Consider the following 26,567-nt stretch of genomic DNA (forward strand, 5'->3'; position numbering starts at 1 on the left):
GTCATGCCAATAAAATGCTATTCATATAAAAGGAAATAATAAGAATAAGGAATAAGAATGTTATTTTTCTCCCCTTTTCTTCTCCCACTATGGGAAGGTTTTCCTTCTGACTGTGATGTTCTTTAAAAACTTGGCTGTTGAAGCAGTCTCACAAAGCACTTAGGGGTAACTAAGACTATGTATCTCAGATCTCCTTGGACATTTTCCCCATATGTAACTTGAGAAAAGAATCCCAGATATGCCTTGTTGTGTGAAGATTTGGTGACTACAATTGTGTTTACATGATGTAAAAGTAATTTATTAATGTATGAATCAGTTGAAAATCAGTTCATCTGGTGCAAAGTCTCACGTCTTATTGGGTATTATATGGAGACTGAAATGTCTGTATATGTAATGTTAGGAGTTGGCCAATTATGTGGCCAAATAGCTTGAGTCTATTACTGAGAATTTAGAGCATTAATGATTGAATGTATATTATCCAGTAATACAAATAGCTACCCTTCACTGAGTGTTGACTGTGTGCTGGCATCATGTTACACGTTTATTACATATTATCTTAATCCTATGCAACTGTGGTTATCCTATGCATAATCCTATGCAACACAGGATCCTCTTTGTATCCCAGGACACTGACTTCTGCAAAATTTCTCAGGCTGTCTAGCATCTGATTTCCTGTTAGGTTGTTGATGGCAGTATTGGTGTGAGACTGGAGTTGTTAAAATTAAAACAGACAAGATCAATCTTGGAAATTCCTGGAGCAGACAAAACTAGTTTACCCATACAAAGCTTACCTTAGCTTATTTTTGCAAGACTAACTGGAAACGTGGGTTATTTCTTGCTTATGCTTCTGGAAATTGTAAACAAAACTTAAACTATTTCTCAAGGTTGGTATGAAGTAACCACTGACCGATTCACTATCATTTGAGAAAATTCTAATATTCTGACCAACTACTGCAAAAATGAAACAGACACTATTCTCTTACTACATAAGATTCTTTCTAATAATATACTCCTGAGCCTCATTCCATGAGTGGGTTTGTGTGCTCCTGGTTTTGAAAAGTATCTTTTTTAGTGTGTGCACAGAAGTTTACTAATTACTACTTCAGTGATTCTTTCTGAAGTTTTGACAAGGTTGTAAAGAGAAGAAAAGCCAGGATATGTCCAACATCTGACAGGTGGTGCCTCTGACAACTTCAGAGGTAGTAGTGCCTCCCCAACCTTGGGAACTCCTGCTCCTATAGATCAAGTCTTTTCCCTTTTTGATACAATCATAGGCATGGGAGTGACTTCTCACTGGTATAAATCTCTAGATTGCACACCCTTTGCCTAGTTTGGCTTTTAAACTCTTATTATACTTTTATAACTGGTTTTCCATATTAAATTCCTTTACTGAACTACTTGTCATGAGTTCTATTATCCTGTCTGGACCTTGGCTGATACAAAGGTAGAGACTGTCTTCATTGTGTGGATAGAATAAGGTGACTTGTACAAAACCACACAGCTAGTTTAACAACAAGCTTTTAGACCAGTTGTGTTTCATTTTAAAATCCAAGTACTTGAACTATGGTGCTGTATTCAAATGATATTCCAAATGAATACCCCAAAAAAGTTTTAATTGTCTCTTCCCATTACTTAGCTTAAATTGCCTGTGTTATGGCACTAGCTAGCTATGTTTATCATTTAATTGTCTATCTCTCTCAATAGCTTATGAACAGGCACATATGTTATTATTCATCTTTGTATCCCTAGCACCAACTACTGTGCTTGGAACATAGTAAAGTCTTCATAAATATTTGGGGAATGAATGAATAATCATTAATAGAATAACTATTAATAGAATTAACCATCAATAAAATAACTACTTTATTCCAACAACCCCACAGGGATATTATATAAATTTTATAACAATCTTCATTCACAATCTTAAAAGGTAGGCATAAGCATATAGCTATCCCACATCATAGGTAAGAAAATATAGGCTAAAAGATTTAAACAACTCACAACTGAACTAGAATTCACTAACTGGGCTTCAAGTTCTGACATTTTTATTATATCTGGCTGCCTCCATGAATGTGAATGAACAAATAATGGGTTTGGGGGAAATGTAAACATTTTATTGGATTTTCAGTTATTTGGGGAGCTTCATAAACATAAAAGCTTTGTTAAATGTTGTATTCTTTTTCTATGAGAAAAAGGAGCAATTCAGTATCTATGTGCCATAATTAAATTAAGGAATATGTTTTTCTATCCAAAATTAGGTCTGTACAGGCAAAAGGAAGAAAAAAATGGGATAATAATCTGAAGAAATGAAAGAGTTTATAAATTGTAAGTGTGGAAGAGGTGCCTGAGAGGCTCAGTTGATTGAGCCTCTGACTCTTGGTTTCAAGCTCAGGTCATAATCTCAGGGTCATGAGATCAAGCTAGGGTCAGGCTCTGAACTCAGCAGAGAATCTGCTTGAGTTTCTCTCCTTCTGCTCTCCACCCCACTTGTGCTCTTGTCCTCTCTCTTAAAAATAAATAAATCTTTTTTAAAAAATTGCAAATGTGGAAAACAATGGTTATTCCCATAATTATTTGACCATTCTCTAGCATGACTTGGCATGGGATATAATACTGATGATATTTACAGCCAGTTCTCCTAAAGATTTAGAGCAGGTTTCATGTTTACTTTTCCACATTTTGGTCTGTTATCTGGAGTTAGATGGTATGTTATCCAAAGTAACAGGTTAGGTATTTTTATTACTGGATTGCTGCTGATGGCAGGTTTTGCTTGTGTTATTGTGTGTTCCATACTTTGCTTTCCATGGTAGAATCAGTGTCTGAGTCTATGCCCCAGTTAAATTTCACCTCTATTTTTGCCTGGAGTCATGCATTCCTGGTACCTCCTCTGAATGTAGGAATTAAAATAATACTTGTAAAGCTGATTTACAGAATCCATTATCTTATTTTTTTAAGATTTTATTTATTTATTCATAGAGACAGAGAGAGAGAGAGAGGCAGAGACAGAGGCAGAGGGAGAAGCAGGCTCCACGCAGAGAGCCTGAAGTGGGACTGGATCCAGGGTCTCCAGGATCACACCCTGGGCTGCAGGCGGCGCTAAACCTCTGCGCCACCAGGGCTACCCACATTATCTTATTTTTTGATTTCAGATGAAAATGAACTAATAGAAGACAAATAATGTGGAAGGCACCACACAAAGTATTATTATTGCTTCTATACATGCCTTATTGGCGCTTAACTTGATTTGGTATTGGCTGAAATTATTTCAGCTGGATACCACCAAGAGGTGGTTCTTCTCTTGCAGAACTAGGAGTGACTTGAAGACTCTGGAAATAAACAACTTTCATAAGATTTTTGCTGGGGCAGCCCTCTCTTTTCTTCCTGGGGGAAGGATGTTCTCTTAAGTCTTCTTCGTGTTATGTACTACCAGTTTTGCCATGATAAAGGAAAGTCTTCATTTTATTCATTCAATAGTATAGAATAATGCAAAATTAAACATACACATTTTCCTCTGGTTATTTATAGTAATAAAGAACAATGTATAGATACTTAACCCTGGGGAAAAAGCACAAACATGACCATTTATTTGCTTTGTTAAATGTTGTATTCTTTTGTGATTGGAGACATACCATTAAGGGCTGACAACCCAAGGTGCCAACACTCCCTTCCAACCCACTACCCTCACTGTGTTGCTATACAATGGTTATAGAGTTTCAATCATGCACGATGAAATAGCTCTAAGGTCCAACGACCTAAAATATGAATTTAGTTAACAATTCTATAATGTGTTTTTACCACAACTAAAAACAAAAACAAAGAATCTCAACAGGGTTGTGACCAGGAGGCCTGGAAGAAACTCAATCACTTTTGTAGAGAATGCATACTAAAGAATTACTTGCCTTCATTTGAATGCTGAGAAGAGTTAAAGAAAGAAAATGCTTCTCCATTTAATAAAACTTGAGCAAGTTGTTTTCATTAACAGTAATGATTGATGGGGATTCGTTGGTGACACTGTGGTTCCAGGAGCAGAAGTCACCGTATAAACAACATTGTGCTAACAAAAGGAGTCTGTTCACATGGCTGGCACTTGCAAGGCCACAAGGATATGGAGAAACAACACGTGCATTCCCTGATTTGGAGCCAAAGTACTCAACAGTGATTGTGACATTAACTATTGGATTTCATGGATTTTATTAAATAAACAGAATAGATTTTATCCATTCATTCATTCATTTTCCCCCATTAATTTTTTTTAAATGTGTCTGAAAAGCTAAAATGTTTTGGGGGAATGCTCAGTGTTAACTCAATCACATTGAATTCCTTCCAAGTGCTTAGCTTCAAACACTACCTCTTATCCCAGTCAAGACAACTGTTTATAAAACTTCTCTCAAGACAGTAAACACATTTTAAACAAATCTTTGAGGCCAGATAACAAAAACTGCTCAAGGTGGGTACATCGTATCATAATGCAGGGATGGAACTAGAGAATTCCCCTTTGTAGTGATTTTCTGTGTCACTAACTCCACCTCCTGTGGCTGCATGGGAAAAATAGGTATTCAGAATAGTCATGACTTTACCCACTAAAAAGAGTGAAGCCAACTTTGATATGGAAGAGGAAAAAGTTTTCTCCCTCTTATTGTTTGATTGGGTGACCATAATTGGGTTCAGATATTGTCAAGAAGAATAGAAAGAAAAAAAGAGAGAGGAGGAAGACTGGATTCTAAATCGAAGAAAGAAGAATGAGGGCAGTTGAGAGGTTTCTGATAAAAGCAGATATTACAAACGAGGACCAAAAAATAGCAGTTCCTATTCTTTTAAAAAATTAATTCCATCTCTCGGTCTTTCCAAAACTAGTGCCATGTACTTGATCCATAATTAAGGTGATTTGGCATTTTATGTGGGGAACTTCAGCATGAGTTCATTTGTATGCTATTCAGATTTGCCAAGCTTCTAATCATTTTCATTTATAATCTATGAAACTTTCACCACTTATGTACCAATTTGTATTTGACCATATGCTGTTCAGTTCTAAAGTGTTTTATTTAAAAGTTTCACCCTTTTCAATAAAAATATAAGTTCCTTGGGATCTGAGTCCAAGTACATTTCACAGAGGCCTACACCTTTCTAACTAGTTTATATTATCTGTAAGAGAACTTATCTGTCTTGTTCACTGCTAAAATCCTGTGCTTAGCACTATGATTGGTACATAGCAGTCTTCCAATAAATGTTTGTTACATCTGTGAGGGAATGAGTAGAGAGATTTAAAATCATATGTAACAGCTCAGTGGCTGTTGCCTTCAGAAAATGTATAGAGGGGGCAGCCCTGGTGGCTCAGCTGGTTTAGTGCCGCCTTCAGCCCAGGATGTGATCCTGGAGAGCCGGGATCAAGTCCCACACGGGCTCCCTGCATGGAGCCTGCTTCTCCCTCTGCCTGTGTCTCTGCCTCTCTCTCTCTCTTTCTCTCTCTCTGTTTCTCATGAATAAATAAATAAAATCTTAAAAAAAAAAAGAAAATGTATAGAGGTAAAGCAATTAGGTTTTAGAAAGTTAATGTCATTGAGGATCACTTGTTAAAATGGATATTGTTCATAGGATTTTAATAAATTAATGCTGGGGATACTAGTAAAGTATCATTCTGGCAACTTGAAATGGATTTACTAGAATAAGTGTTGCCAGTGTGAAACACTTTGGTTTTGGTACAAAATAATCCCCTTCTTTCAAGACATAGTAGACAAAATCTTTGACAAGGAGTTAGTAGAATATAATAGAGTTTAAGTCATCCTTTTGTTTTACATATAAAAATGTGTGCCTACATATCATACATATGAAAATGCACATATATTTATGAAATGTGTAAGTATAAAGATCTCCACTTATATGTTTGGTCTTCTAAACCTCACATTCTACCTTCAAACTGTAGGATTCTTTTCCAGATCATAGAATTATTTGTTATTTTTACTTAGGCTATTTCCATGATTAAAATTCCATATCTCCCCAGGTTTCTGTGAATCAGCAGTGCCTCAGAAAGCGTTTCCCTTCCTGAGACTCCAGGGAAGTCTTGGAACGCAAAGAACTTGAAGAGGGAGCCTGGCCAAATAGAGATTTTTGAGCCTTGGTAGGCTTGCTGAAGCAGATTTTTAGCACAAACACAAATCAAAGTCTTTGTGTTCTTAAAAGGAGCATTTTCATGTAAGTCCAAAAACCTCACTTTGGTTCTATTTGTTTTGGCTAAAGAAATGAAACGTGGTTTGTTTTAACCACGTGGTTATTATTTTGCAAGGAGACCATAGCAAATTATTCTAATATCTTTAATCTCACTAAAGAGTAACAAGTTATTTGATGTAACTTTCTCAATGGAAAATTAGCAACTAAATTTTCTCTAACGTCATTATTTTCTTCTAGATCTGAATCAAAGCTTCTCAGGTATTTTTGTAATACAATGGATTCTGATTGTTACTCAGATTCCATGTTTTCTTCAAAAGAATGACGACTTATGATTTTGCCAATTAATAGGTTTTTGTCTTCTTAAAAGGATAGAAATAAGAAATATCAAGATTTAATACCTAAATATCTTGAAACACTCAGAAGAGCAACATGGCAGAAATTGAGAAAAGACTTGAAACTCATAGAATGAGATGTCTTTCCAAGCTGAAGGTATGGACTTGTGTGTGTGTATATATATATGTATATGTACTATTTTTTTAACTTAGAGCCTGTAAAGTTTTTCACATGAAATGATTTAGTTTTAATGTCACATTATCTGATAAATTGGTAATTTCTTGCTTTGCTGAAGTTAGTTTTATAACTGAGGGTTAAATTAAGGGCTATTGATTCAGACAATTTAATCAGAAATAGTTTTGAGGAATTTAAATGGAAGACAAGGTCTTAAAGTTTTCAGGTGCATAATATGTTACAGCAAGAATTGATTTCTTGGATCAAAAGGTCATTTTAATGCTCACTCTTGTGGGGGTTATAGTCTAGAGGAGTATGGGGGTCTCTCCTAGAAAATGGTTCATTGGACAGAAATGCTTTGTTGATCTGCAGTGCAATTATTACTTCACAATGACCCAGTAAAACAAATGTTTATTTCAAGCTTTGGCAACATATCAATCATTCTCTATAAGAATAATGCCCATTTGTTAGCTGTTTCCGGTATTCTTGCCTGTTTCAGAGCAAATTATTTTTGTATAGCTTCAAAGCCATTTGCCTTCAAAGAAAATTTGAATTTGTTTTAAACCAAAGGATCTGGAAATTTGTCTCGATTCTACAGCTAGTGCCTTCAAGTGGTTTTCAGACTAAAACTGTCACCAAAATTCTCCCTATCAAAGTTTGCTTTCTCTTCACACACGTAGAGAAAATCTACTCATGTGCATAAAAGTGGTGAATTGTGATCTAGAACTAGAACACTACTTTTGCCTAAAATGCCATATTAATTATTTATTTTAAAAATTCCTCTTAAATTGTCCCTCTATTCTCATATCCTTCTCCTAAAATTGAGTGGTTAAAAATAAGACTCTAGGCTTAGGCTCCCTGTGTTCATACATGGGCTCAACTGTGTACTTGCCATTTGACCTTGGACAAATTTCTTTCTTTTTTTTTTTCTTTTTTTCTTTTTTTCTTTTATAATAAATTTATTTTTTATTGGTGTTCAATTTACCAACATACAGAATAACACCCAGTGCTCATCCCGTCAAGTGCCCCCTCAGTGCCCGTCACCCATTCACCCCCACCCCCCACCCTCCTCCTCTTCCACCACCCCTAGTTCGTTTCCCAGAGACAAGTTTCTTAACCTCTTTCTACTTCAATTTTCTTACTTGAAAAAGCTAATAACAATACTATTTTGTAGGATTTTTTTTCCTTTTCAAATACTTGGAAAAATGACTAAAATATTGTAAACATTTAATAATCATTAACTATTATTATTGATAGCATTAGATGTTAACTAACTGGAATTTAAATAAAAACTTGGAAGAAAAAATTAATATTAAAAGCATTTGTGTATAAAAGTCAAGTCAGTTGTTATTTATAAATAATTGCTCTTAATTTCATATTGCATGCTACTTTGGAGTTTGTCAAGATTAAATATAGATGTTCATGCTATGGCAAAATATTGAGAGGACAAATTCATCAGGTAAAATTGGGCACCAACTGCTTAATAGTCAGATTTTTTTTCTTTTTTGATTCTCTGAACATAGAAATATGCATATTGAGCAAAATTCTTTAGAAAGCATCAGAGGACTGTCCTCAGTAAGTTTGCTTCAAACTGTGGGCATTGCTGTTAAAAGCTATTAGGACTAGCTTCATACATATAAATGTTATTTTGCACCAGACACCAGTCAAAATAGCCACCGGTTGCTTTCACTTTGTGACTAGAACAAAACAGTTTAGGCAGCCTACCTAGGTGTCTTAGAAAAGAATACTGGGGTCATGATTCATCTAGTTTCTACTCTTAAAATGTAAAATAAAATAAATTATTCTCCCAAATATGATTTGTATGTTATTTGGTAGACCTTGCTTTTAAAATAAAACCTGAATTATAAAACCATGTGAAAATTTTTTACTCTCAGTCATGTGCTCTGCAAAGATTTATAGTGTAGAGACAGTTTCTACAAATGACATTTACTGTGAAAGAATAAACAACTAGAGATACAGCTGTATTATCTTCTCAGCCATATAATGGATTTGACCCATATTAAGCTTGATATTTAAATTTCCCATGTCTTTTTCACATACATTTCTATTCAGATTTCTCCAAATGAATTGATACAGGCAGCTTAGCTTAGGAGCATTTAATCCTGTTACATTTCCTCTTATATTCAGCTTACTTTCAGCTCTGACCACTTCTTCAGGATGTTTTTGAATACTTATTCTGTCATTAATTCAGCAGACTTGTATTGAGTGCTTACTATTCTTGAGGCACTTACTAGACACCAAAGATACAGAGGTAAATAATATATGGATCCTATATTTTGAATTATTCATAGAATAGTGAGGGAGGAGGTTATAGGCATCCAAGCAAATACATAAAATGAATTATGGTCAGAGCTATAATAGAGACAGTACACGGTAAGATGGGAAGGTAACAAGTGAGTAGTCAAGGCTACCTGGAGAGCAGAGAGGCAAGGAAGTTTCCACAATAGAAAGGATGGTAGAGCCGACTTTATTATATATAGAGATAGAGGATATATTTATTTGATGCATAAGAGGAAGAAAAGCATTCCAAGAGGAATCCCATCCTATAAAATGCACTGAGATGTAAAATAGCATGGTGAATTAAGAAACTGTAAGTAGAACATTATGTCCAGGGACAAGTAGCAGAAGATGATACTGAGATATAGATGAGACATTGTTTGCCATCTAAAAAGGTAGAGATTTTTTGTTTTAAGAAGTGAAACTGCTTGCTAGTTATACATTTTATTAATTCACTTCACAGATATTTACTAACCTCCAAATTAGTGGTAGAGGCAAGTGGGGAGAAGTATGGACAAGACCAGAGGCAACTAAGGAATGCTGGCAATTGTCTCAGCTACATTGTGTGTCCATTTGAGAGACTTCAGCATATGGGTGATAGGGAAAGTCATTAGTGATATTTTTTTAGGGGGAGCACATATAGCACAAAGAGTAGAGGGTACAAGACAAATCCTGAAAGGGTTGGCCAAAGAGAAGACTGAATAGAGTCTAGCAAGTAGGTAACATACAGGTATACATGGGGGGAGAGAATTTCAAAAAGAAAAGAGAGATTAGTAGAGTTAGATGAATCAGAGACATCAGGTTAGTTGAGGACTGAGAAGTATCTATTGAACTTAGAAATCAGGAAGTTGTTTTTGACCTTTTATGGAGTCACTTCAGGAGAGGCCAGACAGTAGTAAACTAAAAGGTGAATGGAAGGTTAAAAAGTCTAGGCAATAAACCAAGACTGTTCTTATAAACAGCCTGATGGTAGCTGGAGTAGCAACTATCAGGGGTTGGGAGGAAAAAACAAAGAAACAAACTCTCTCGATGATATAGATATATAGATATAGATATAGATATAGATATAGATATAGATATATAGATTGATATATGTCATATACACATACAAAGAAACAAACTATATCTAGATATATATCTATGATATCTATAGATATAAGATATCTTATATATCTATAAGATATTTATGTCATGTATATAAATATAGACATATTTATATAGATATATGTATATCTGAATATATATGTATATAAATATATATAACATAAATATCTTGAAAATATATATAAATTAGTGGGAAGAGAGGCAGGAAAGAGTATGAGGTTGAAAATAGAAGAGAGAATACTAACTGATAAATCAAAATTTCAAATGGGAAGAATGGATTCAAAGTATGGGTGGAGGGATTTTATTGTACTGGAGAAGGGACACCTATCTTTCAAAGGCAGGAGGGAAATTAGAGAGGCAGAGATGGAGGGAAGTTTGAGGGTGACATTCCTGAGATCATTTGCTGGTCATGAAAAGCACCTGACTGGTTTGAAGACTGAGAAATAGAAAAGACTGTGAATAATTTTGAAGAGAATATATAAGGTGCAATATAAATTGTGGGGTTGGTTCAAAATTGGGAATGTAGAAGGTAGTGGGGTAAGGATTTTAGGGATTTGGGTATGCTGGCTAGAATAGACTTAATAGCCTCCCAGGATGGACGTGCATAAGGAAGCATCTTTAAGTGGGACCAAGGAAAAAGCCCTATGGCATAGGGCTGGAAGTCACCATTCAGGATGACCTAAATCTATCCAATCTAATGGGAAAGATTTTGTTGGTTTTGAAGCAGTGTATAATCTACCTGACTATACTATTACCCAGTGCACAACACTCCTTTGCCAAATCCTTTACTGAAATCCAAGTCTGTTTCTTTCTAACTTAATAAACCTATCAAAATTTTTATTTTTCCACTTTTTTTTAGTGAAACCATACTAGCTGTTGGTGATCACAATGGTTCTATTTCTTAAGCTGCCCTTGATTTTTGTTATGGATCACATTAACCTGACTGTCCTCTGAAACTGTATCAGTATACAAGAAATGTGATTCAATACACAGAAATTTATTATATTCATATTTGTTTCTTATAGCAAGTACTTGTTCAGTTTAGAAACATATTTATAATGGTTTAAAATTACTATACTATATTATAATATAAATAAATATATAACACTGCTTTAAATAAATAAACAGAGTGAGCAGCAATCTAATGTTACCTAATTTTATTACTTTGGAGAGACCTTGAGCGAATTTGCTATAGAAATAACATCTGTGTGATGCTTTGTTCTTTTTTTATTATCATATATGTATTCTTTATACTACAGAGAGAATTATAGTGCTGAGGAGCTATTTAAACTATTAGCTATATCTTATTTAGAATTACTATTTCTGTGTATGTACAGGATGTGCCTATAAAATAATGAGACTCTAACCTACAAAATTCAATATTACTAATCAATTCCACTTTGAGTTTTCAAAGAGCTAACATGATTTGACAGACCAGAAGAACAGACCACATTAAAAGTTTCTTCAAATTCAAAAAAAATAAAAAATAAAAACAAAACAAAAACAAAAAACAAACAAGTTTCTTCAAATTCAAGGGTTACTGGCATTGGAGACAATCAGTCTTGTGGTAGAAGATATTTTGTCAACAGGTGGCAAATATATGGTAAAAAATAAATTTTTTCTGTGTTTTCTCATATTCCTTTCTTCCTAGATGTTTCTGTTGGCAATAACATGTGCATTTGTATCCAAAACACTCTCTGGATCTTATATGAATTCCATGCTCACACAAATAGAGAGACAATTCAACATCCCTACATCTTTAGTCGGATTTATTAATGGGAGCTTTGAGATTGGTAATGAATTACTACTTCTTTTTATATTGCACTACTTCTTTGTATATTTATCTATATAGCTAGTCTGAATTTTTTTCTCCTTATTTGCAATTTTAGGACATCTAATCTGACAGAATAACACGTTTTCCAAAATGGATGAATAGCCTTGCTAACTTTGGAATATTCTTAAAAACAATTCATTTAAATATTATCCCCCAAATAACACTTAAATATTGCCACATATCCCATCATTGGACTTTTTATGCTAATAGTTTTTTGGCTGTCTAGCATGAGTAGCAGAGTATTTAGAATTTTTGTAATCTATCATTTGATAATTCTTAAGAGCTCTATCTTCCTATTTGGAAGATATATATCATGGAAAACAAAGGAATCTTATTTCCCAAGGAAAACATGAATATTTTTCTTCTCCTGCTATTTCTGGGAGACTAACAATTCTTCTTTCTAAGTGCAGAGGGAAGAAGAAACTGTTTTCCCACCTCCCTGAATTTATTTCAGAAACAGACTTTAGGAAAGAATAAAGTCTATTCTTACTGTCTGATTTTTGTGGAAGACTGGGAAGATTTGAAGACAGGGAAAGAATAAGGAAGAGAAAGGTTTCTCCTGTAAACTATGCTACATAGAAATATGAATGCCATTCTTTCACAGTTTTAGAGTAGCTTCTCCCTCCTCCATGGTGAAAGTTGTCTTTAATATATATACTTAATCAATATCTGGAAGAAAAATTGGGACTGAGGAGACAAAACTGAAACAGGTGATGCTTGATCTTGTCTCCTAGTGTTTAATTCCCTCAGACTCAGCTCTGCACCACTAGTGTGCTGGATCTGGGTGATGGAGCTAGAAATAACTCTTTGTTTAGCCTTGCCTGGACTCAGCTCACAGTCTAATGGAGGACATCGATGTACAATAGTAATTTTAATAGAAGGTAGTAAATTTGGTGACATAGGCAGATGCAAAGTCCCATAGAAACATACATCAGGGACACAGTCTTACTTAGGGAAGATGTTGAAGGACGGATAAAGAGTTTTCTAGGTGAATAGACAGGGTCTGATGAGTATGAAGGGAATTCCAATAGAAGAAGAAGCATAGGGTGAGGTAGCATAGTAGTGTGTATGTGCGGAGTAACATTCAGCCCAATATTATTGACTTGCAAAGTTTATGTGGGAATTATTAAGATATGAGTCTGGAGAAATAGATAGGGGTGAGAAATGGACTATAGAGAACCTTGCGTGCTTGCTATGGAACTTGCACAAAGCAAAAATTATAAAAGTAAAAAGAAACATGGTTTTATATGAATAAAGTTATTATCAAAATATTAAAATGACTTTTCATATAGTAATATTTGTGCTTACCAACACACTAAATATAATATCTACACTAATTTTCAAGTAATAAGTAGGATCAATATTTTGAGGTATCTGCAACAATTATATCATATAGAAATATCTGTAACTTCTGTTGGTGACAATCTGTGTCAAAATCATTAAGTACTGTTAATGCCACCATAGTTTGTACCTATTCTCACTATCAAAGAAAATGCTAATATTAATTTTAATTAAAACTCAATGAAAATAAAGATAAAATTTCTTTTCTCATTTAAGTTCATGGAACTCTTGATTTCTATCCATGGATCCTTGAAGGTTTATTTATATACTGCAGGTTAAGATCGCCTATTTAAAATGATAGAGTTATTTTTAAGCAGGGCCATGCTTGTGGCTATGTTGGAGACACATTTGAAGGTGGCCAGCCAACCAGAGAGGATCCTAGCAGGCCAACACAAAAGCACAAGAGAGAGCTACGTGGGTCTAAGTCAAGATTATACTGGTAGAAATACAGAGAAGAGAGTGACATAAAAAATATTTAGGAGTTAATCTTCTGAGAACTTAATGGCAGATTAGTTGTGGTGGATGAGAAAAGTAGATGTCCCCAGGTTTACAGCAATGGAATGGATAGTGGTGCTGAGACAGAGAACAGAGGAAGGAGACAAGATTGTGGTAGCAGCTATGGGTTGATGATATGTTCTGTTTAGGCAAATTATTTGTGGTAGTAGCAGTGAGACCTTTGAGTAATGATGTCTGAGTGGCAGTTATATGAGCTGGAAGCATTGGAGGAACCATCTGGGCTGGAGCTACTGATTGGTGAATAAACAGGTGGTTGTTAAAATTAAAGAACAGAAGAGGTTATTTAGGGAAAGGGTACTGGGTGATAAGTCCAATGGACAAAGGGTGGATACCTGAAGTGTACCAATACTTAAGGAACAAGTGGAAGAAAGGAGCCCACAAAAGTGTTAAGGAATTAAGAGGGAAACAGGAAAGAATGTTATGAGAGATACCAAGGAGTAGAAGTTTCCAAAATAAAAATTTGTCAGCAGTCTCAAAAGCATTAGTATATACAGTTAGAAAATAGGATAGAAAATTATTCCCTGGGTTTATATAATGCAATAATTGATGATCTTGTCCAGAGCACTTTTAGCTAAAGAGTAGATAGAGAAACTAGAAGGTAGAAAGAGAGCAGTGACTTTGGGAAAGAACGGGAAGGGAAGAAGTGGAATCTATGACTATAGGTAATTGTTAGTTTGGAGAGAAACTAGAGAATATCTGTAATTAAAATGCAGCTGAGAGGGAGAGACTTAAAATATATGAGGGATATTTTAATTATTAGAGTAAGTATCTGGAGAAAATGGAAGTGCCCAGGTGGGGTGTTAGACCTTGGATGGTCAGATGGGCACCACTACCTCTGTAATTGAAGGAAGGTGGTAAGGCCATAAGGTGGGAAGCTTGACTGCCCTAAATTTCATGACGAAGTATCAACTATCAAAAGTGAGTGGCAATAGGTGGCTTGAGAATGATGAAAATCTGAAATAATCGCTGAAGGGAAGGAGAGAGGTAATTTATAGATACCAATCAATGTTTTAGTTTGCTTACCTTTCCTCAGGAATTTTTATAGACTGTTCCTCACACCCTTAATAAAATCTTATCTATCCTTTCCTATTCCCTCTCATGGTGATTGTTTTACTAACAGAGAAAGGCAATTTGAAAGATAAGCTTACCCTTATGTGTAGAGAAGTCTCTTCTTTTCTTCTTTCAAAAATGGAAGTGGATTTCAAACGGTGGCTTTTTAGAGATAATACCTTCAGCATGGATGGCTTTGGTGATGGGGATTTTAGAAACCTAGAGAGGCCAGTGTGGTTGTACTTGGTGGGGCACTGTCCATATGAAACAATGTAGGTGCTGACATTTCTTCTACTTACAAGGTAGACTAGAGAGAAATATACAAGGAAAGAAAAGTCTTCAAAATATATACCACCACTTAGAAAATTAACAACTTGAGAGAGAGTTTAAAAATTTTTTATAGTTCTCAAGTTCATCATAGAAGTTTTCCTTACGCATAGTAGGATTAGGGAAAATATTTATTACTGAATTTAAAATGTATGATATAAGAACTTCCTCATGTATTTGGTTCTTTCTTTTTGTTAATTTAAATTCAATTAGCCAAAATATAATACATCATTAGATTCAGATGTTGTTTCCAATAATTTATCAGTTGCGTAAAACACCCAGTGCTCATCATATCAGGTGCCCTCCTTAATACCCATCATCCAATTACCCCCTTCAGTTTGTTTCCCAGTTAAAGAGTCTCTCATGTTTTTTCTCCCTCTCTGATGACATCTCATTCAGTTTTCCCTCCCTTTCCCTATGATCCTTTTTCAGCCCTGTATGCCACTCTTGTCAAGGGCTTGTCCGTTGGAATGGGGCCTCCTCAATTACTTTCTTCATCTTGAAACTTCATCCTAAGATGTGGATAAATATTTCACTGAATTATTTACCCCTCAAAGCAAGTCTTCCTTCTAAGATCCAACTGGAAATGTGGGGACCTACTATTTTTTACTTCTAAGGAGAGAATTAAAAATAAACAAAAATCTCTGGCTTGCTTATATTCACCAACACAAAGTTATATTTAAATCATAAGTTGTACAACATATATGTATCTGAATTTGACTTTGGCTTCCTTTTCAAGCATGAAGCAGGCATGGAAGGAAAGGCCAGAGTTGACATACAGTCTAACACCTACTTTGGCATCCCATTTTTCTAAGGCTACATAATCATACACAGAGTCTTTAACATCTCTCAGAACTATTCCCCAGTCTCTTCTACTGACTTCTCTTCTTCTGCCCTCTTTAAATATTGGTATTCCACAGAGATCTGTTTACATATTTGTCGACATTGTGAAACAAAATTCTTCTTCAAGGCAGGAGTTTTGTCTTATTTATTTATTGTTTCATGTGTCCCTAGTACCAGTCCTAGTATTTGAAATAGTTTTTAAAAACAAATATTAAATAGTAAATGATTGGATGAGGATAAGATATTCATTCTTATTGAAATATTCATTTTTCATCTTAATTTTTTCCTAGGAAATCTTTTGTTGATTATATTTGTGAGTTATTTCGGAACCAAATTACATAGACCTATACTGATTGGTGTTGGATGTGTGGTTATGGGCCTAGGGTGTTTCTTACAATCTCTACCTCATTTCCTCATGGGCCGGTAAGTATTGCATTTCTAAATTTTTTTTTTTTTTTTTTTTTTATTTATGATAGTCACGCAGAGAGAGAGAGAGAGAGGCAGAGACACAGGCAGAGGGAGAAGCAGGCTCCATGCACCGGGAGCCCGACGTGGGACTCGATCCCGGGTCTACCAGGATCACGCCCCGGGCCAAAGGCAGGCGCCGAACCGCTGTGCCACCCGGGGATCCCAAGTATTGCATTTCTGATGACTTTTTAGGTTCAACTTTTGACTGCATGAAATTAAACTTGAAATCTCCTTTCTAGGAACAATACTTCCTAAAAGCATAGAGCACTGCAATGGGAGCCAGAAGATGCAGATCCTGTTCCACCAGTCCGGTGTGCTCTGGGCTCCTCACTTCACTTACATAGTCACATTTTGTCCATCTATGAAATAGATATTTAGGATTTTATGGAGTGGAGTCTGATGAAAAGATTTTTAGCACCTGGCAAAATGTGGGATTATTCTTTTCCGGGTATTATTTAGAGACTTCTAATTATAATGACATTCTGTTTACTTGTATGGAGGTCACTAAAAGGCCAGTCTGGTTGATTTTTATTTTAATTTTTACCAAAGTAATATGTGCACCAACTTGTAAAAGTAAAATTATAGTGGAAAAAAAAGAGTTGTCCCCTGCCCCTTCAACATTGTCCATATTACTGCTTTCCAGGAATAGCCACTTGCAACTCTTTCAGTTCTTTCTTCTATTTGCCTTGATAGTTCTAAGTAAATATTTATACTTTTAGTTGTTAATGTTACATAATCTATATTGATTTCCTGCTATAAAATTATATTCACTATTTCCATGCGTATGACTATGTATCTTTTACTACTGAACCATGCTGCTATTCCTTTCTTATATCATTTTTATTTTCCTTGGATTTAATAATTGTTCCTTTTTTATTTGATTCATTTTCTTTTTATATCTCACTAATCATCACCAAACCCTCCACTGGTAGGGGAACATCTCAAAATACTCATACATATCATAGGCTTCATTTTTGTCTTAGAGATACCTCTATGTCACCATCAATTCTCTGTCTGCATTCTGAACTAGAATCTCCCTTGGCTTGGTGCATGGCTCCTTCCTTGACATTCTCCTTCACTGTTATCCTTGGGAAATAGATTTACCTCTTTTCTCCATTCAGTTAACTTTTATCCTGGATATCATATCTTCTGCTTTCCTTTTTACTCTCATTCCTTTTTGTGGAAAACATGATCTAATAGATTTCTGAAAAAGCGTATAAGGTAAGTAAAAAAATTTAAGACCTTGAATATCTGAAAATAAACAAATAAAATAAAATAAATAATAAATAAAATTTATTTAATTTATTTAAAATTTAATAGTAAGATAAAATTCTGGGCTGGAAATATTTTCCTATGGATTTTGAAGACATCATTCCAAAGTTTTCTAGTTTCCAGTGTTACTATTGAGAATCTTATGCCATTCTAATCCCTGTGACTAGTTTCTTTTCTCTGTGAGCTATTGGGATTTTCTTTTAAACTCTTGAGTCTGGATTCATTGTAACTGTCTTGGTATAAATCCCTTTCTTCCTTTGTGCTAGGTATCTGCAATATGGGCATTTGGAGAAGTTACATGTATTACTTCTTTGATAATACACCCCTCCTTTTTTCTCTTTCTAGAATCTCTATTCATTGAATTCTGTACATCCTGGATTAAGACTATATATTTCTCATCTTTTTCCTCCAATGTTCTATATCCTTGTCTTCTTGTTACTCTTTGGGAGACATCTTTATCTTCCAAAGCTCTGAGTTCATTCAGAGTGAACTTCCTACTTTTGCTATCACATTTTTAATTTTCAAAAACTCTTTTGTTCTTTGAATATATCTTTTTAAGAAACATTTTGTTCATCTTTCAAAAATTCAATGTCTTTTTTCTATCTAAATTTTCTTCATCTATCTTCATTGTCTCTTTTTCCTCTGAGTACACAGTTTTCATTTGTTTTTTGTCTTTGTCTTTACTGTTACAGGCTTTCTCCATATATCTGGTGGGTTTTTGTTATCTATTCATATTTAAGAGAGAGGAATAACAACAATAAGCTAACTTGAATTTTTTTGTATGTGTATAAGGCTTAATTAAATGGAGGACTTCTTTGTAGAGTGATTGTACAGGAACTGGCTATTTTCAGGTGATTCAGAACTGCCCATAAACTGAGTTACATAAGGCAAGGATTCTCTAATCTGTTTCCTAGGAGGTGGAAACTTGGCTACCAGCATGTGGGAGTGGGAATTGCACTTTTCAGCATGTATATTTCTTTTAACCTAATAATATCTGCAATTTTTAATATGCCTCGGTGTCTATTTAGTTCCCTGAGCCAAAGGCCATATTCAATTGCAATGGCAGAGGATATCTATAAGGACTTAACTGCTCCTTACATATGCTTTAAATAAGTCCTCTTCTGGGACCATGCATATTCTCAGTTTAGAAGTATCTTGTTTCTTGCCTGAAGTCTTTCAGCTATGTATGGCATGTGTTTAGTTGCTCCCCTACAGACACTTAATCAGGATTGTGTTTTTTATATCTATGAATTCAGTGATCACTCTGATTTTCACTTTCAAAATCCTATTAAACTCTCTCTTCTTGGCAAATCTTCCCTTTTCTTTACCCACATGGCATTATGCCTTTTCCTTTCTTATTTTAAAATCCATTTGCTACCATCTTGCTGATGTTTGGGGGAATCAATGGACATGGACTGAGTTATTGGGTTTTTAGTAGGTGATTTAAATGAAAAAGATATTTTAATTCTCAGATATTTCTGAAGGGATAAGAGGTTTCAAGGCAAGGAACTTCTACTGTTCTTCTTCTCCTTTCTTTCCCTATCCTATCTTATCCTATTCTATCCTATTCAAGACAATGTCAAGTAACATTCAGCTATTATTGTCATTTCTTTCTACACTCTGCCAAAGGTATTATTCTTTTTTTTTTTCTGAAGCTTTCATATCTCATGGGATCATGGGTGTGGAGACAGAAGCCTTTATCCACGGTTCACAGTCAAATTCTATGGATATGACTGAGAAGTTATTCAAGGGGGAATGTATTTTAATCATTTTTATTATGTCCTATAACATAGTAATTAGGACTGGTGATATCCAAGCATAACACTCTTTAGCTCATTTGAACCTCAAAAGGGCAAGTTTTCTTTTCGCTTTCTCTTGCATAATAAAAATATGGAAACCAACCCAATGTAATTTCTCAAAGACAGTTGGACATATTTTCATCCATTGTTGCAGCATATAATTTTCTTTCTGAGAAAGGGCATGTGGAGCTTGTGGTAATTTGCCTATGATAAATGGTCACAGTTTATTAACACTTTTGTCTTCATGAGAAAAGAAAAAGTCTTTACATTGTGCTGTCATAATGTTTGATATTTTCCTAAGGTCTTTCATTATGATGGGTACATGTTTTGTTTCTCTGAGGGAGTTAATGAACGTGTGAAGGAATTATTGTTTGGATTCTTGGAAAGTGGGAGACTTGTTGTGTTGTTTTTTTCCCCCCAAAGCCTTTAATTATGTTTTGTTGCATCTATTATTTTTCTTGAGTTTTGTTCCTTATTCCACAGTAATTATTTCCAGGAAATGATCACCTAAAAACCACTTAAGTTTGATGTCAGATGATTTAAAAGGTAGATCATCCACATACAGATAATTGAAAACTAGCTATTAAGGAATTGTACACTGACAGTGAGTGGCAAGTTCTTTTTGATGATACTAATTTATGATGATTAGATGTAAAGATGAAAAGAATTGTCCTTTCCTGGATTTGGAAGTTAGATCTTAAGTGAAGTAGGAGTTAATAATCTGCACAATGCTCATGTTGTCTTCATTGGCTCCTTAACATCTCCATGTTTTCCCTGTGTTCATACAGATATGAATATGAATCTACAGTTTCAGTTTCAGGCAATTTGTCCTCAAACAGTTTCTTGTGTATGGAAAATGGAACCCAGACATTCAGACCAACAGAAGATCCATCAGGTTGTCTACTTCACTGTATTGCTTTCTGTTCAGTGACTTTGTAAATGAACACTTTTTGCTTGGGGCTTTGAATGTTATTAAGTTTGGTTAAGTGTATAAGGTAAATGAACACAAAAAAATTTTTTTCCAGAGATTTTGGAGGAGATCATGGAGGGAAATAGAAATGGCTTATAATTTAAGTGTTATTCCTCTTATATTTGAATATACTTAATAAGATTGCCTTATCTATTCTTTGAAATGGTTGTTTAAAAATAAGTCAAAGACATCCATCCAAGGACCACTTAGAGTTACCTCCACAGGAAAACACTTAGAAAGAGAGATTTATGCTGATGATTTGTAAATAAGATATAAATAGAAAGCAAAATATTTGTGTTATAACACTGATCTTCTATAGCAGAGAAAGCAGGAAAGTATGCTGTAACTCTGGTTTACTCTATTCTCTTTCTGCTGAATTAGGAACTGGTCTTTCTGCCTTACTTCTTCCTCTTTACCAGAGACACTAATTTATAGTCTGACACAATAGTAGTGCTTCTTTTGGCTTCCTGCAGTCCCGGCACCAACATGACAGCTTTTGGTCCTTCATATGCTTAAGGGACCTATATAATCTTCTAGTGATGTTTAGTCTGGAAGTGACCCATTGATTTACCTAAGGCCAGAACTTCTCTTCCTCTGAGGGGGACATTTTTATGCTGAATTCGTATCAGTGGGAGTTACACCAGTCCCCAAGGCTAGGAATTTCACTGCTGGCATTGAATCAGAGGAAATCATCAGTTTCAAGGAGTGTAAGAATAGCTGTCTCAGAAACTTTAAGCCAAAGCAACTTCCTGGGGAAACAAACAACCAAAAAAAACCCAGTGACATCAATGGTGACCTATATTTTCTTCTTGAGCTGACTTTTTCCAAAGACTGACCTAGGTTTTATTTTCTATTTTTCTGTTTAATCTGCACTGTAGTAGATAAATCAAAACTTTCCCAGTCTAGTGAATCTCCTGGATAGTATATTAATTCTTTGATCTCTTGACATTTTAAAGTTTGTTCTGGAATAGGCCTAGAAATTGCCTATGATCTCTTGACACAAATCGCTGTGCTCACCATAGGTAGCACCATAGAAAAAAAAATGAATACCCAGAAATGGACATTATGATTTTCTAGATGGTAATGACTGAGAGGTAGACCTCATAAGATATTCTAGGCCCAGTTGTGCTCAGGAACCTCATATTTGTGGGTACCTGGCAAGACTATGGAGATGAAAATAAGTTGTCACTCACTTTCCTGAAAGCATAACTCCAGAGTGTCTTCCTGGATTGATAGCTATTTAGGCTTAGAACAGAATTGGCTGCTTTCAGACATCAGCCTATTTTTCACCCTGTCAATTTCCTTTGGCCTAGTCTTTTTTATTCTACTTAGCAGTGCTGCTCCAAGGATTGGGGTGGATTTCTCTGTTAAAAATTATTTGGTGGTTATAGTATACAGTAGGTTCTATGGAGAAAATATGGTTACTACCTAGTTAAATATTTTTATTTTCTATAAAGTGATTAGAGCTATAGAGAATTCAAACATCTTCAGTGAGATTCTTATTTTAATATTACATTATCAATTCTAAGAAGAGATATTTATGTTTGTTTGTTTTTTCTCCTCCCTAAATAAGTATAAAAGTGGGATATCTCTCATAGCAGATAGCTGGGTCCAGTAGTTGCTGGTAAACTATCTCTCTGGAGGGAAAAAGTTATGGTTTTAGTGTTTGTCAATTTCTGTAGTGTAAATACTGCCGTCAAACTACCAATGTGTTGCCATTAAGCACTAAATTGAAAAGAGATGTGTATACTGAGCATCTATCCCAACCCAGTATATAAGTAGCTCCAGCATACCACTTATATTTGGCCATATCTAAGTACTCTGTCAGAAAATACAAATGGGATGTCTCAATGATTTATTGCTAACATAGTAGTATAAATCATTGACACACACCATGCCACATAAGAACTGTGAAATGTGTACAAAAAAATCTAGAATTAAGTATTACTGATACTTTACTACCAAACCACTAATACAATATCTTTTTTTCTTTTAATACAGAGTGTGTGAAAGAAGTTAAGTCATTAATGTGGATATATGTACTAGTAGGAAATATTATACGTGGAATTGGTGAAACTCCCATCATGCCTTTGGGGATTTCCTACATAGAAGATTTTGCCAAATCTGAAAACTCTCCTTTATATATTGGTGAGTTTGAAAATATGCTTTAGCCTCTTTTCAGGAAAGAAAGTTCCCTAAGGATGGATATCAATTATTTGGACTCAATGTTTTCTAGAATGATGAGCAGAGTACCTTGGCACAGATGGCCATCAATAAAAGTTTACTGAATTGAGCTAAATCCAAATAAGCCACTTTGCTAACTCTGCATTTTGCTATTAAAGATACCACTAATATAGCACCCCCAGTTCTCTTTGAGTCATCCATTTCTTTGGCACCACTCTATGTCAAGTCTATTAAATGATTTACCAATGTTTTCTTTAAACTGTCCCTTATATTCAAAATCTTTCTCATCATTCTCATTACTTCTATTTTTGTTCATATCTTTATTACTTCATCTGTAGATTATTATAACATCTTCATTGGTCATAATATTACTAGCATTTTCTTTCAATTTCTTATAAACATTCTTGCAGTATAATTTTTCTCAAACATTGTATTAATCATGTCCTCTCTACCATACCAATAAAACATACTAGCTCTTTCTTTACTAAATCTGGTCTCTCCACTTATTACTCAATCTATATAGTTTCTTCATAATCTCTCCATGATAGTCAAGCTTTTCCAGATTCTTCACTAGTATCTGGTTTGTACTTTATGTTTCTTGAAATTTCCTTTTCTAAAATCCATCACTGTCACATCCCACAATAACTAACTTCAGATTCACCTTCTTATGCTATCTTCCAATCTCCTAAGCATTCTTAATTTATTATGAATAACTTATTTATATTCTTTAGTTGTTCCATCTTTTGTTATTTATAAGCATATAACTTTTAGTTCAGGACATTTTGCTATTAATGTAGATATATCTTTTAAGAACCAGAAATGTCAAAGAGAGTGAAAGAAGATCTGAATACAGTTACACATAATCATGATAGGTCAAAATGTTTAGAGATTCTTACCCCATGTAACCTTTGGCACTTTTGATGACTCAGACTTTGCAATAAGCCTTTTTGGTGTTTTCCTTTTTGGTCCTTTCAAATCCTTTCACATATTTATCTTGAAAGAATACAAATGTTTGCCTGAAATAAGTCAGTGAACATCTTGTTATAATCTGTATTTCTTTATTCAATATATACTAGGGTATATAAAATATGGAAATAACAATGTTAATCTCTTTACATACCAAGAGAAATAAGACAGCCCATGTAAGGTTTAGTATATAAATAGCTACATAATGCCCGAGCCCCTCTGAGCTGCTCGTGGAGGTTCCTCAAACAGTTAAAAATATACCTGCCCTATGACCCAGCAATTGCACTGTTGGGGATTTACCCCAAAGATACAAATGCAATGAAACGCCGGGACACCTGCACCCCGATGTTTATAGCAGCAATGGCCACGATAGCCAAACTGTGGAAGGAGCCTCGGTGTCCATCGAAAGATGAATGGATAAAGAAGATGTGGTTTATGTATACAATGGAATATTACTCAGCTATTAGAAATGACAAATACCCACCATTTGCTTCAACGTGGATGGAACTGGAGGGTATTATGCTGAGTGAAGTAAGTCAGTCGGAGAAGGACAAACATTATATGTTCTCATTCATTTGGGGAATATAAATAGTAGTGAAAGGGAATATAAGGGAAGGGAGAAGAAATGTGTGGGAAATATCAGAAAGGGAGACAGAACGTAAAGACTGCTAACTCTGGGAAACGAACTAGGGGTGGTAGAAGGGGAGGAGGGCAGGGGGTGGGAGTGAATGGGTGACGGGCACTGGGGGTTATTCTGTATGTTAGTAAATTGAACACCAATAAAAAATAAATTAAAAAAAATAAATAAAAAATTAAAAAAAGTAAATAAATAAATAGCTACATAATTATAAATGAACCAAATTTGATAAATACTTGTTTGTAATTAAATTTGAAAAGAATTAGACTTAAAAAATGAAATAAATAAATGTAAATGTGTATATAATTAAATAACTATAAATCAATAACCTATACAATGAAAGAAAATAGTTCCATGTATGGCTTTGAAGTTTGGGAGAGAACATAAAACCTAGAAGTGAATTTTGAGAATCACATATAGAGAAAAAAATGAAATTAAAAGGGTGAAAGGAGTTTGCGAGGGGAAGCTACGTATATAGTGAGAGATCTTAGGTTAAAATACTAGGGAATACTTTTAGTTATTGAGTAGAATTGGAAGAAGAAAAGTCAAAGGAGTAGTCACAATAAATGCATAATTTTGTGAAAGTATTAGAAGAAAATGTCAAAAGAAGAGCTAGCCCGCAATTTCAAAAAACATAGAATTAGGAGAATGGAGGCTGGAAAAGGACACCAATTAAGTGGCAAAAAGAATACTGGTGTTACTTGCAAATGGTTTGAGAAGAATTGGATAGATTTGAGTAGATTCAGGAAGTAGTGAGGGTGTAAATGCAGAGTGGAGGGAAAGGAAAGAAAGCAGGGGTAGATGAGAGATATTGTGATCAGTGATTAGGGGAGACTGAACAAGCACAAGAAAAGGCAAATTAGTAAGATCTCAGAGAAGATAGAAAGGGTTGAGGTCAAGAAGTCAGGTGTGTGTGTGGGTGGTGGCTAGCCTATGAAACTGTAGAATACATATTTTGAAGTAAGGAGGAACTAGCTGAAGGAGCTCATGTCTGGGTTTTCAGCAGCGGGGACGGCTCACTTCCAATTCACAGTTGTAGATAAGCCACGAGCTCACTGATAATGAAATTCCAGATGAGTAAGAAGTTGTGAGGGCAGAGGGGATTGATGAGTATGGAAGACAAGAATGTGGAGGATAAGAAAGGAGATCATAATGAAGGAAGACAAGTATCAGTAACAGTGAGGACTAAGCCAGAGGAGGTTTTGAGTCAGAGATGTGGGAGTGAAGGCTTTCTGAGGAATGTGCTATGGGAAATTTATCATAACATAGTGTTGCTTTAGAACTCCTCCAAAAATGTGCCTATGGAAAACAGCAGAAGAATCTTGCTCTGTGTTGTAGTTTTGTCAACAGCATGATCCCTGCCTATGCTGCTACAGCAGATTTTACCTCTGATTCATCATACAAGAGAATTTGAAGGCCCAGAGAAACTGGTTTTATATTTTGAGGTTCTTTTTCCACGTTAACAGAAACAAACTTGCTACTTATATGTATGTCAGCTTAATTTTCTTACAAATTGAAAATTTAAGGCAAACAGATCTGAGGCAAAAACAATGCAGTCTTCAGACTCTTCTGGAATTAGGACACTTTATGTGGGTATATAACTATACTATAACTTTATATCTTCATTTATTTTTAGGGTTTGTAGAAACAGGAGCTATCATTGGTCCTTTGATTGGACTTCTGTTAGCGTCATTCTGTGCAAATGTTTATGTTGATACTGGATCTGTGAACACAGGTAATTCAATAAAATTTATTTACAGTGTCTAGAATACACAAAGTACTTTCATTTATGTTACCACAATTAGTTCTTGCCTTTTTGCCCTTCAGTGGATAGGCTAATTCCAGTTTTCAGGTGTACAAACTGAAGTAAAGAAGTTTAGATAATTTTTCAAATATTTCACACCAGTGAGCAGGAAAACAAGTTAAAATTCTGATCTTTTGACTCAAAATCCAGTGCTCTTTCTTTTTCCTTTTTTTCTTAAGATTTTATTTATTTATTCACGAGAGACACAGGCAGAGGGAGAAGCAGGCTCCATGCAGGGAGCCTGACGTGGGACTCGATTCCGGGTCTCCAGGATCACACCCTGGGCTGAAAGAGGCACTAAACCTCTGAGCCACCCTGGCTGCCCAATAAATATCTATTTATAAATTCCTTACAAGATAGGACAGATAACCAAAATAATTTATTGGTAGGCGATATTGTAATATCACATATTGTCAGGCAAATTTTATGAATGTCTAAATTGTATATAAATTTTGTACTTGGATAAAACCTGAGAACTGTAA

At 34.9% G+C, this 26,567-nt stretch overlaps 1 protein-coding gene across 6 annotated transcripts in view; it reads left to right on the forward strand.

The window, feature by feature from the left end:
• The window catches only part of SLCO1A2 (solute carrier organic anion transporter family member 1A2), a 118,210-nt gene that overhangs the window by 62,554 nt on the left and 29,089 nt on the right, over window positions 1-26,567 (forward strand). For 3 of the 6 annotated variants that reach the window (XM_025455287.3, XM_025455288.3, XM_025455289.3), the window contains 7 exons: window positions 5,999-6,189; window positions 6,533-6,654; window positions 11,726-11,867; window positions 16,276-16,408; window positions 20,313-20,419; window positions 22,496-22,642; window positions 25,918-26,016. In XM_025455287.3, coding sequence (XP_025311072.1) covers window positions 6,595-6,654; window positions 11,726-11,867; window positions 16,276-16,408; window positions 20,313-20,419; window positions 22,496-22,642; window positions 25,918-26,016 — 688 coding nt within the window. In that variant the 5' untranslated portion in view covers window positions 5,999-6,189; window positions 6,533-6,594. The remainder of the gene's footprint in view (window positions 1-5,998; window positions 6,190-6,532; window positions 6,655-11,725; window positions 11,868-16,275; window positions 16,409-20,312; window positions 20,420-22,495; window positions 22,643-25,917; window positions 26,017-26,567) is intronic. The other 3 variants (XM_025455292.3, XM_025455294.3, XM_025455296.3) reach the window with 3 other exon arrangements.

This window comes from Canis lupus, chromosome 27 (genome assembly GCF_003254725.2).
Source record: "Canis lupus dingo isolate Sandy chromosome 27, ASM325472v2, whole genome shotgun sequence".
In the NCBI taxonomy this organism is placed as follows: Eukaryota; Metazoa; Chordata; class Mammalia; order Carnivora; family Canidae; genus Canis; species Canis lupus.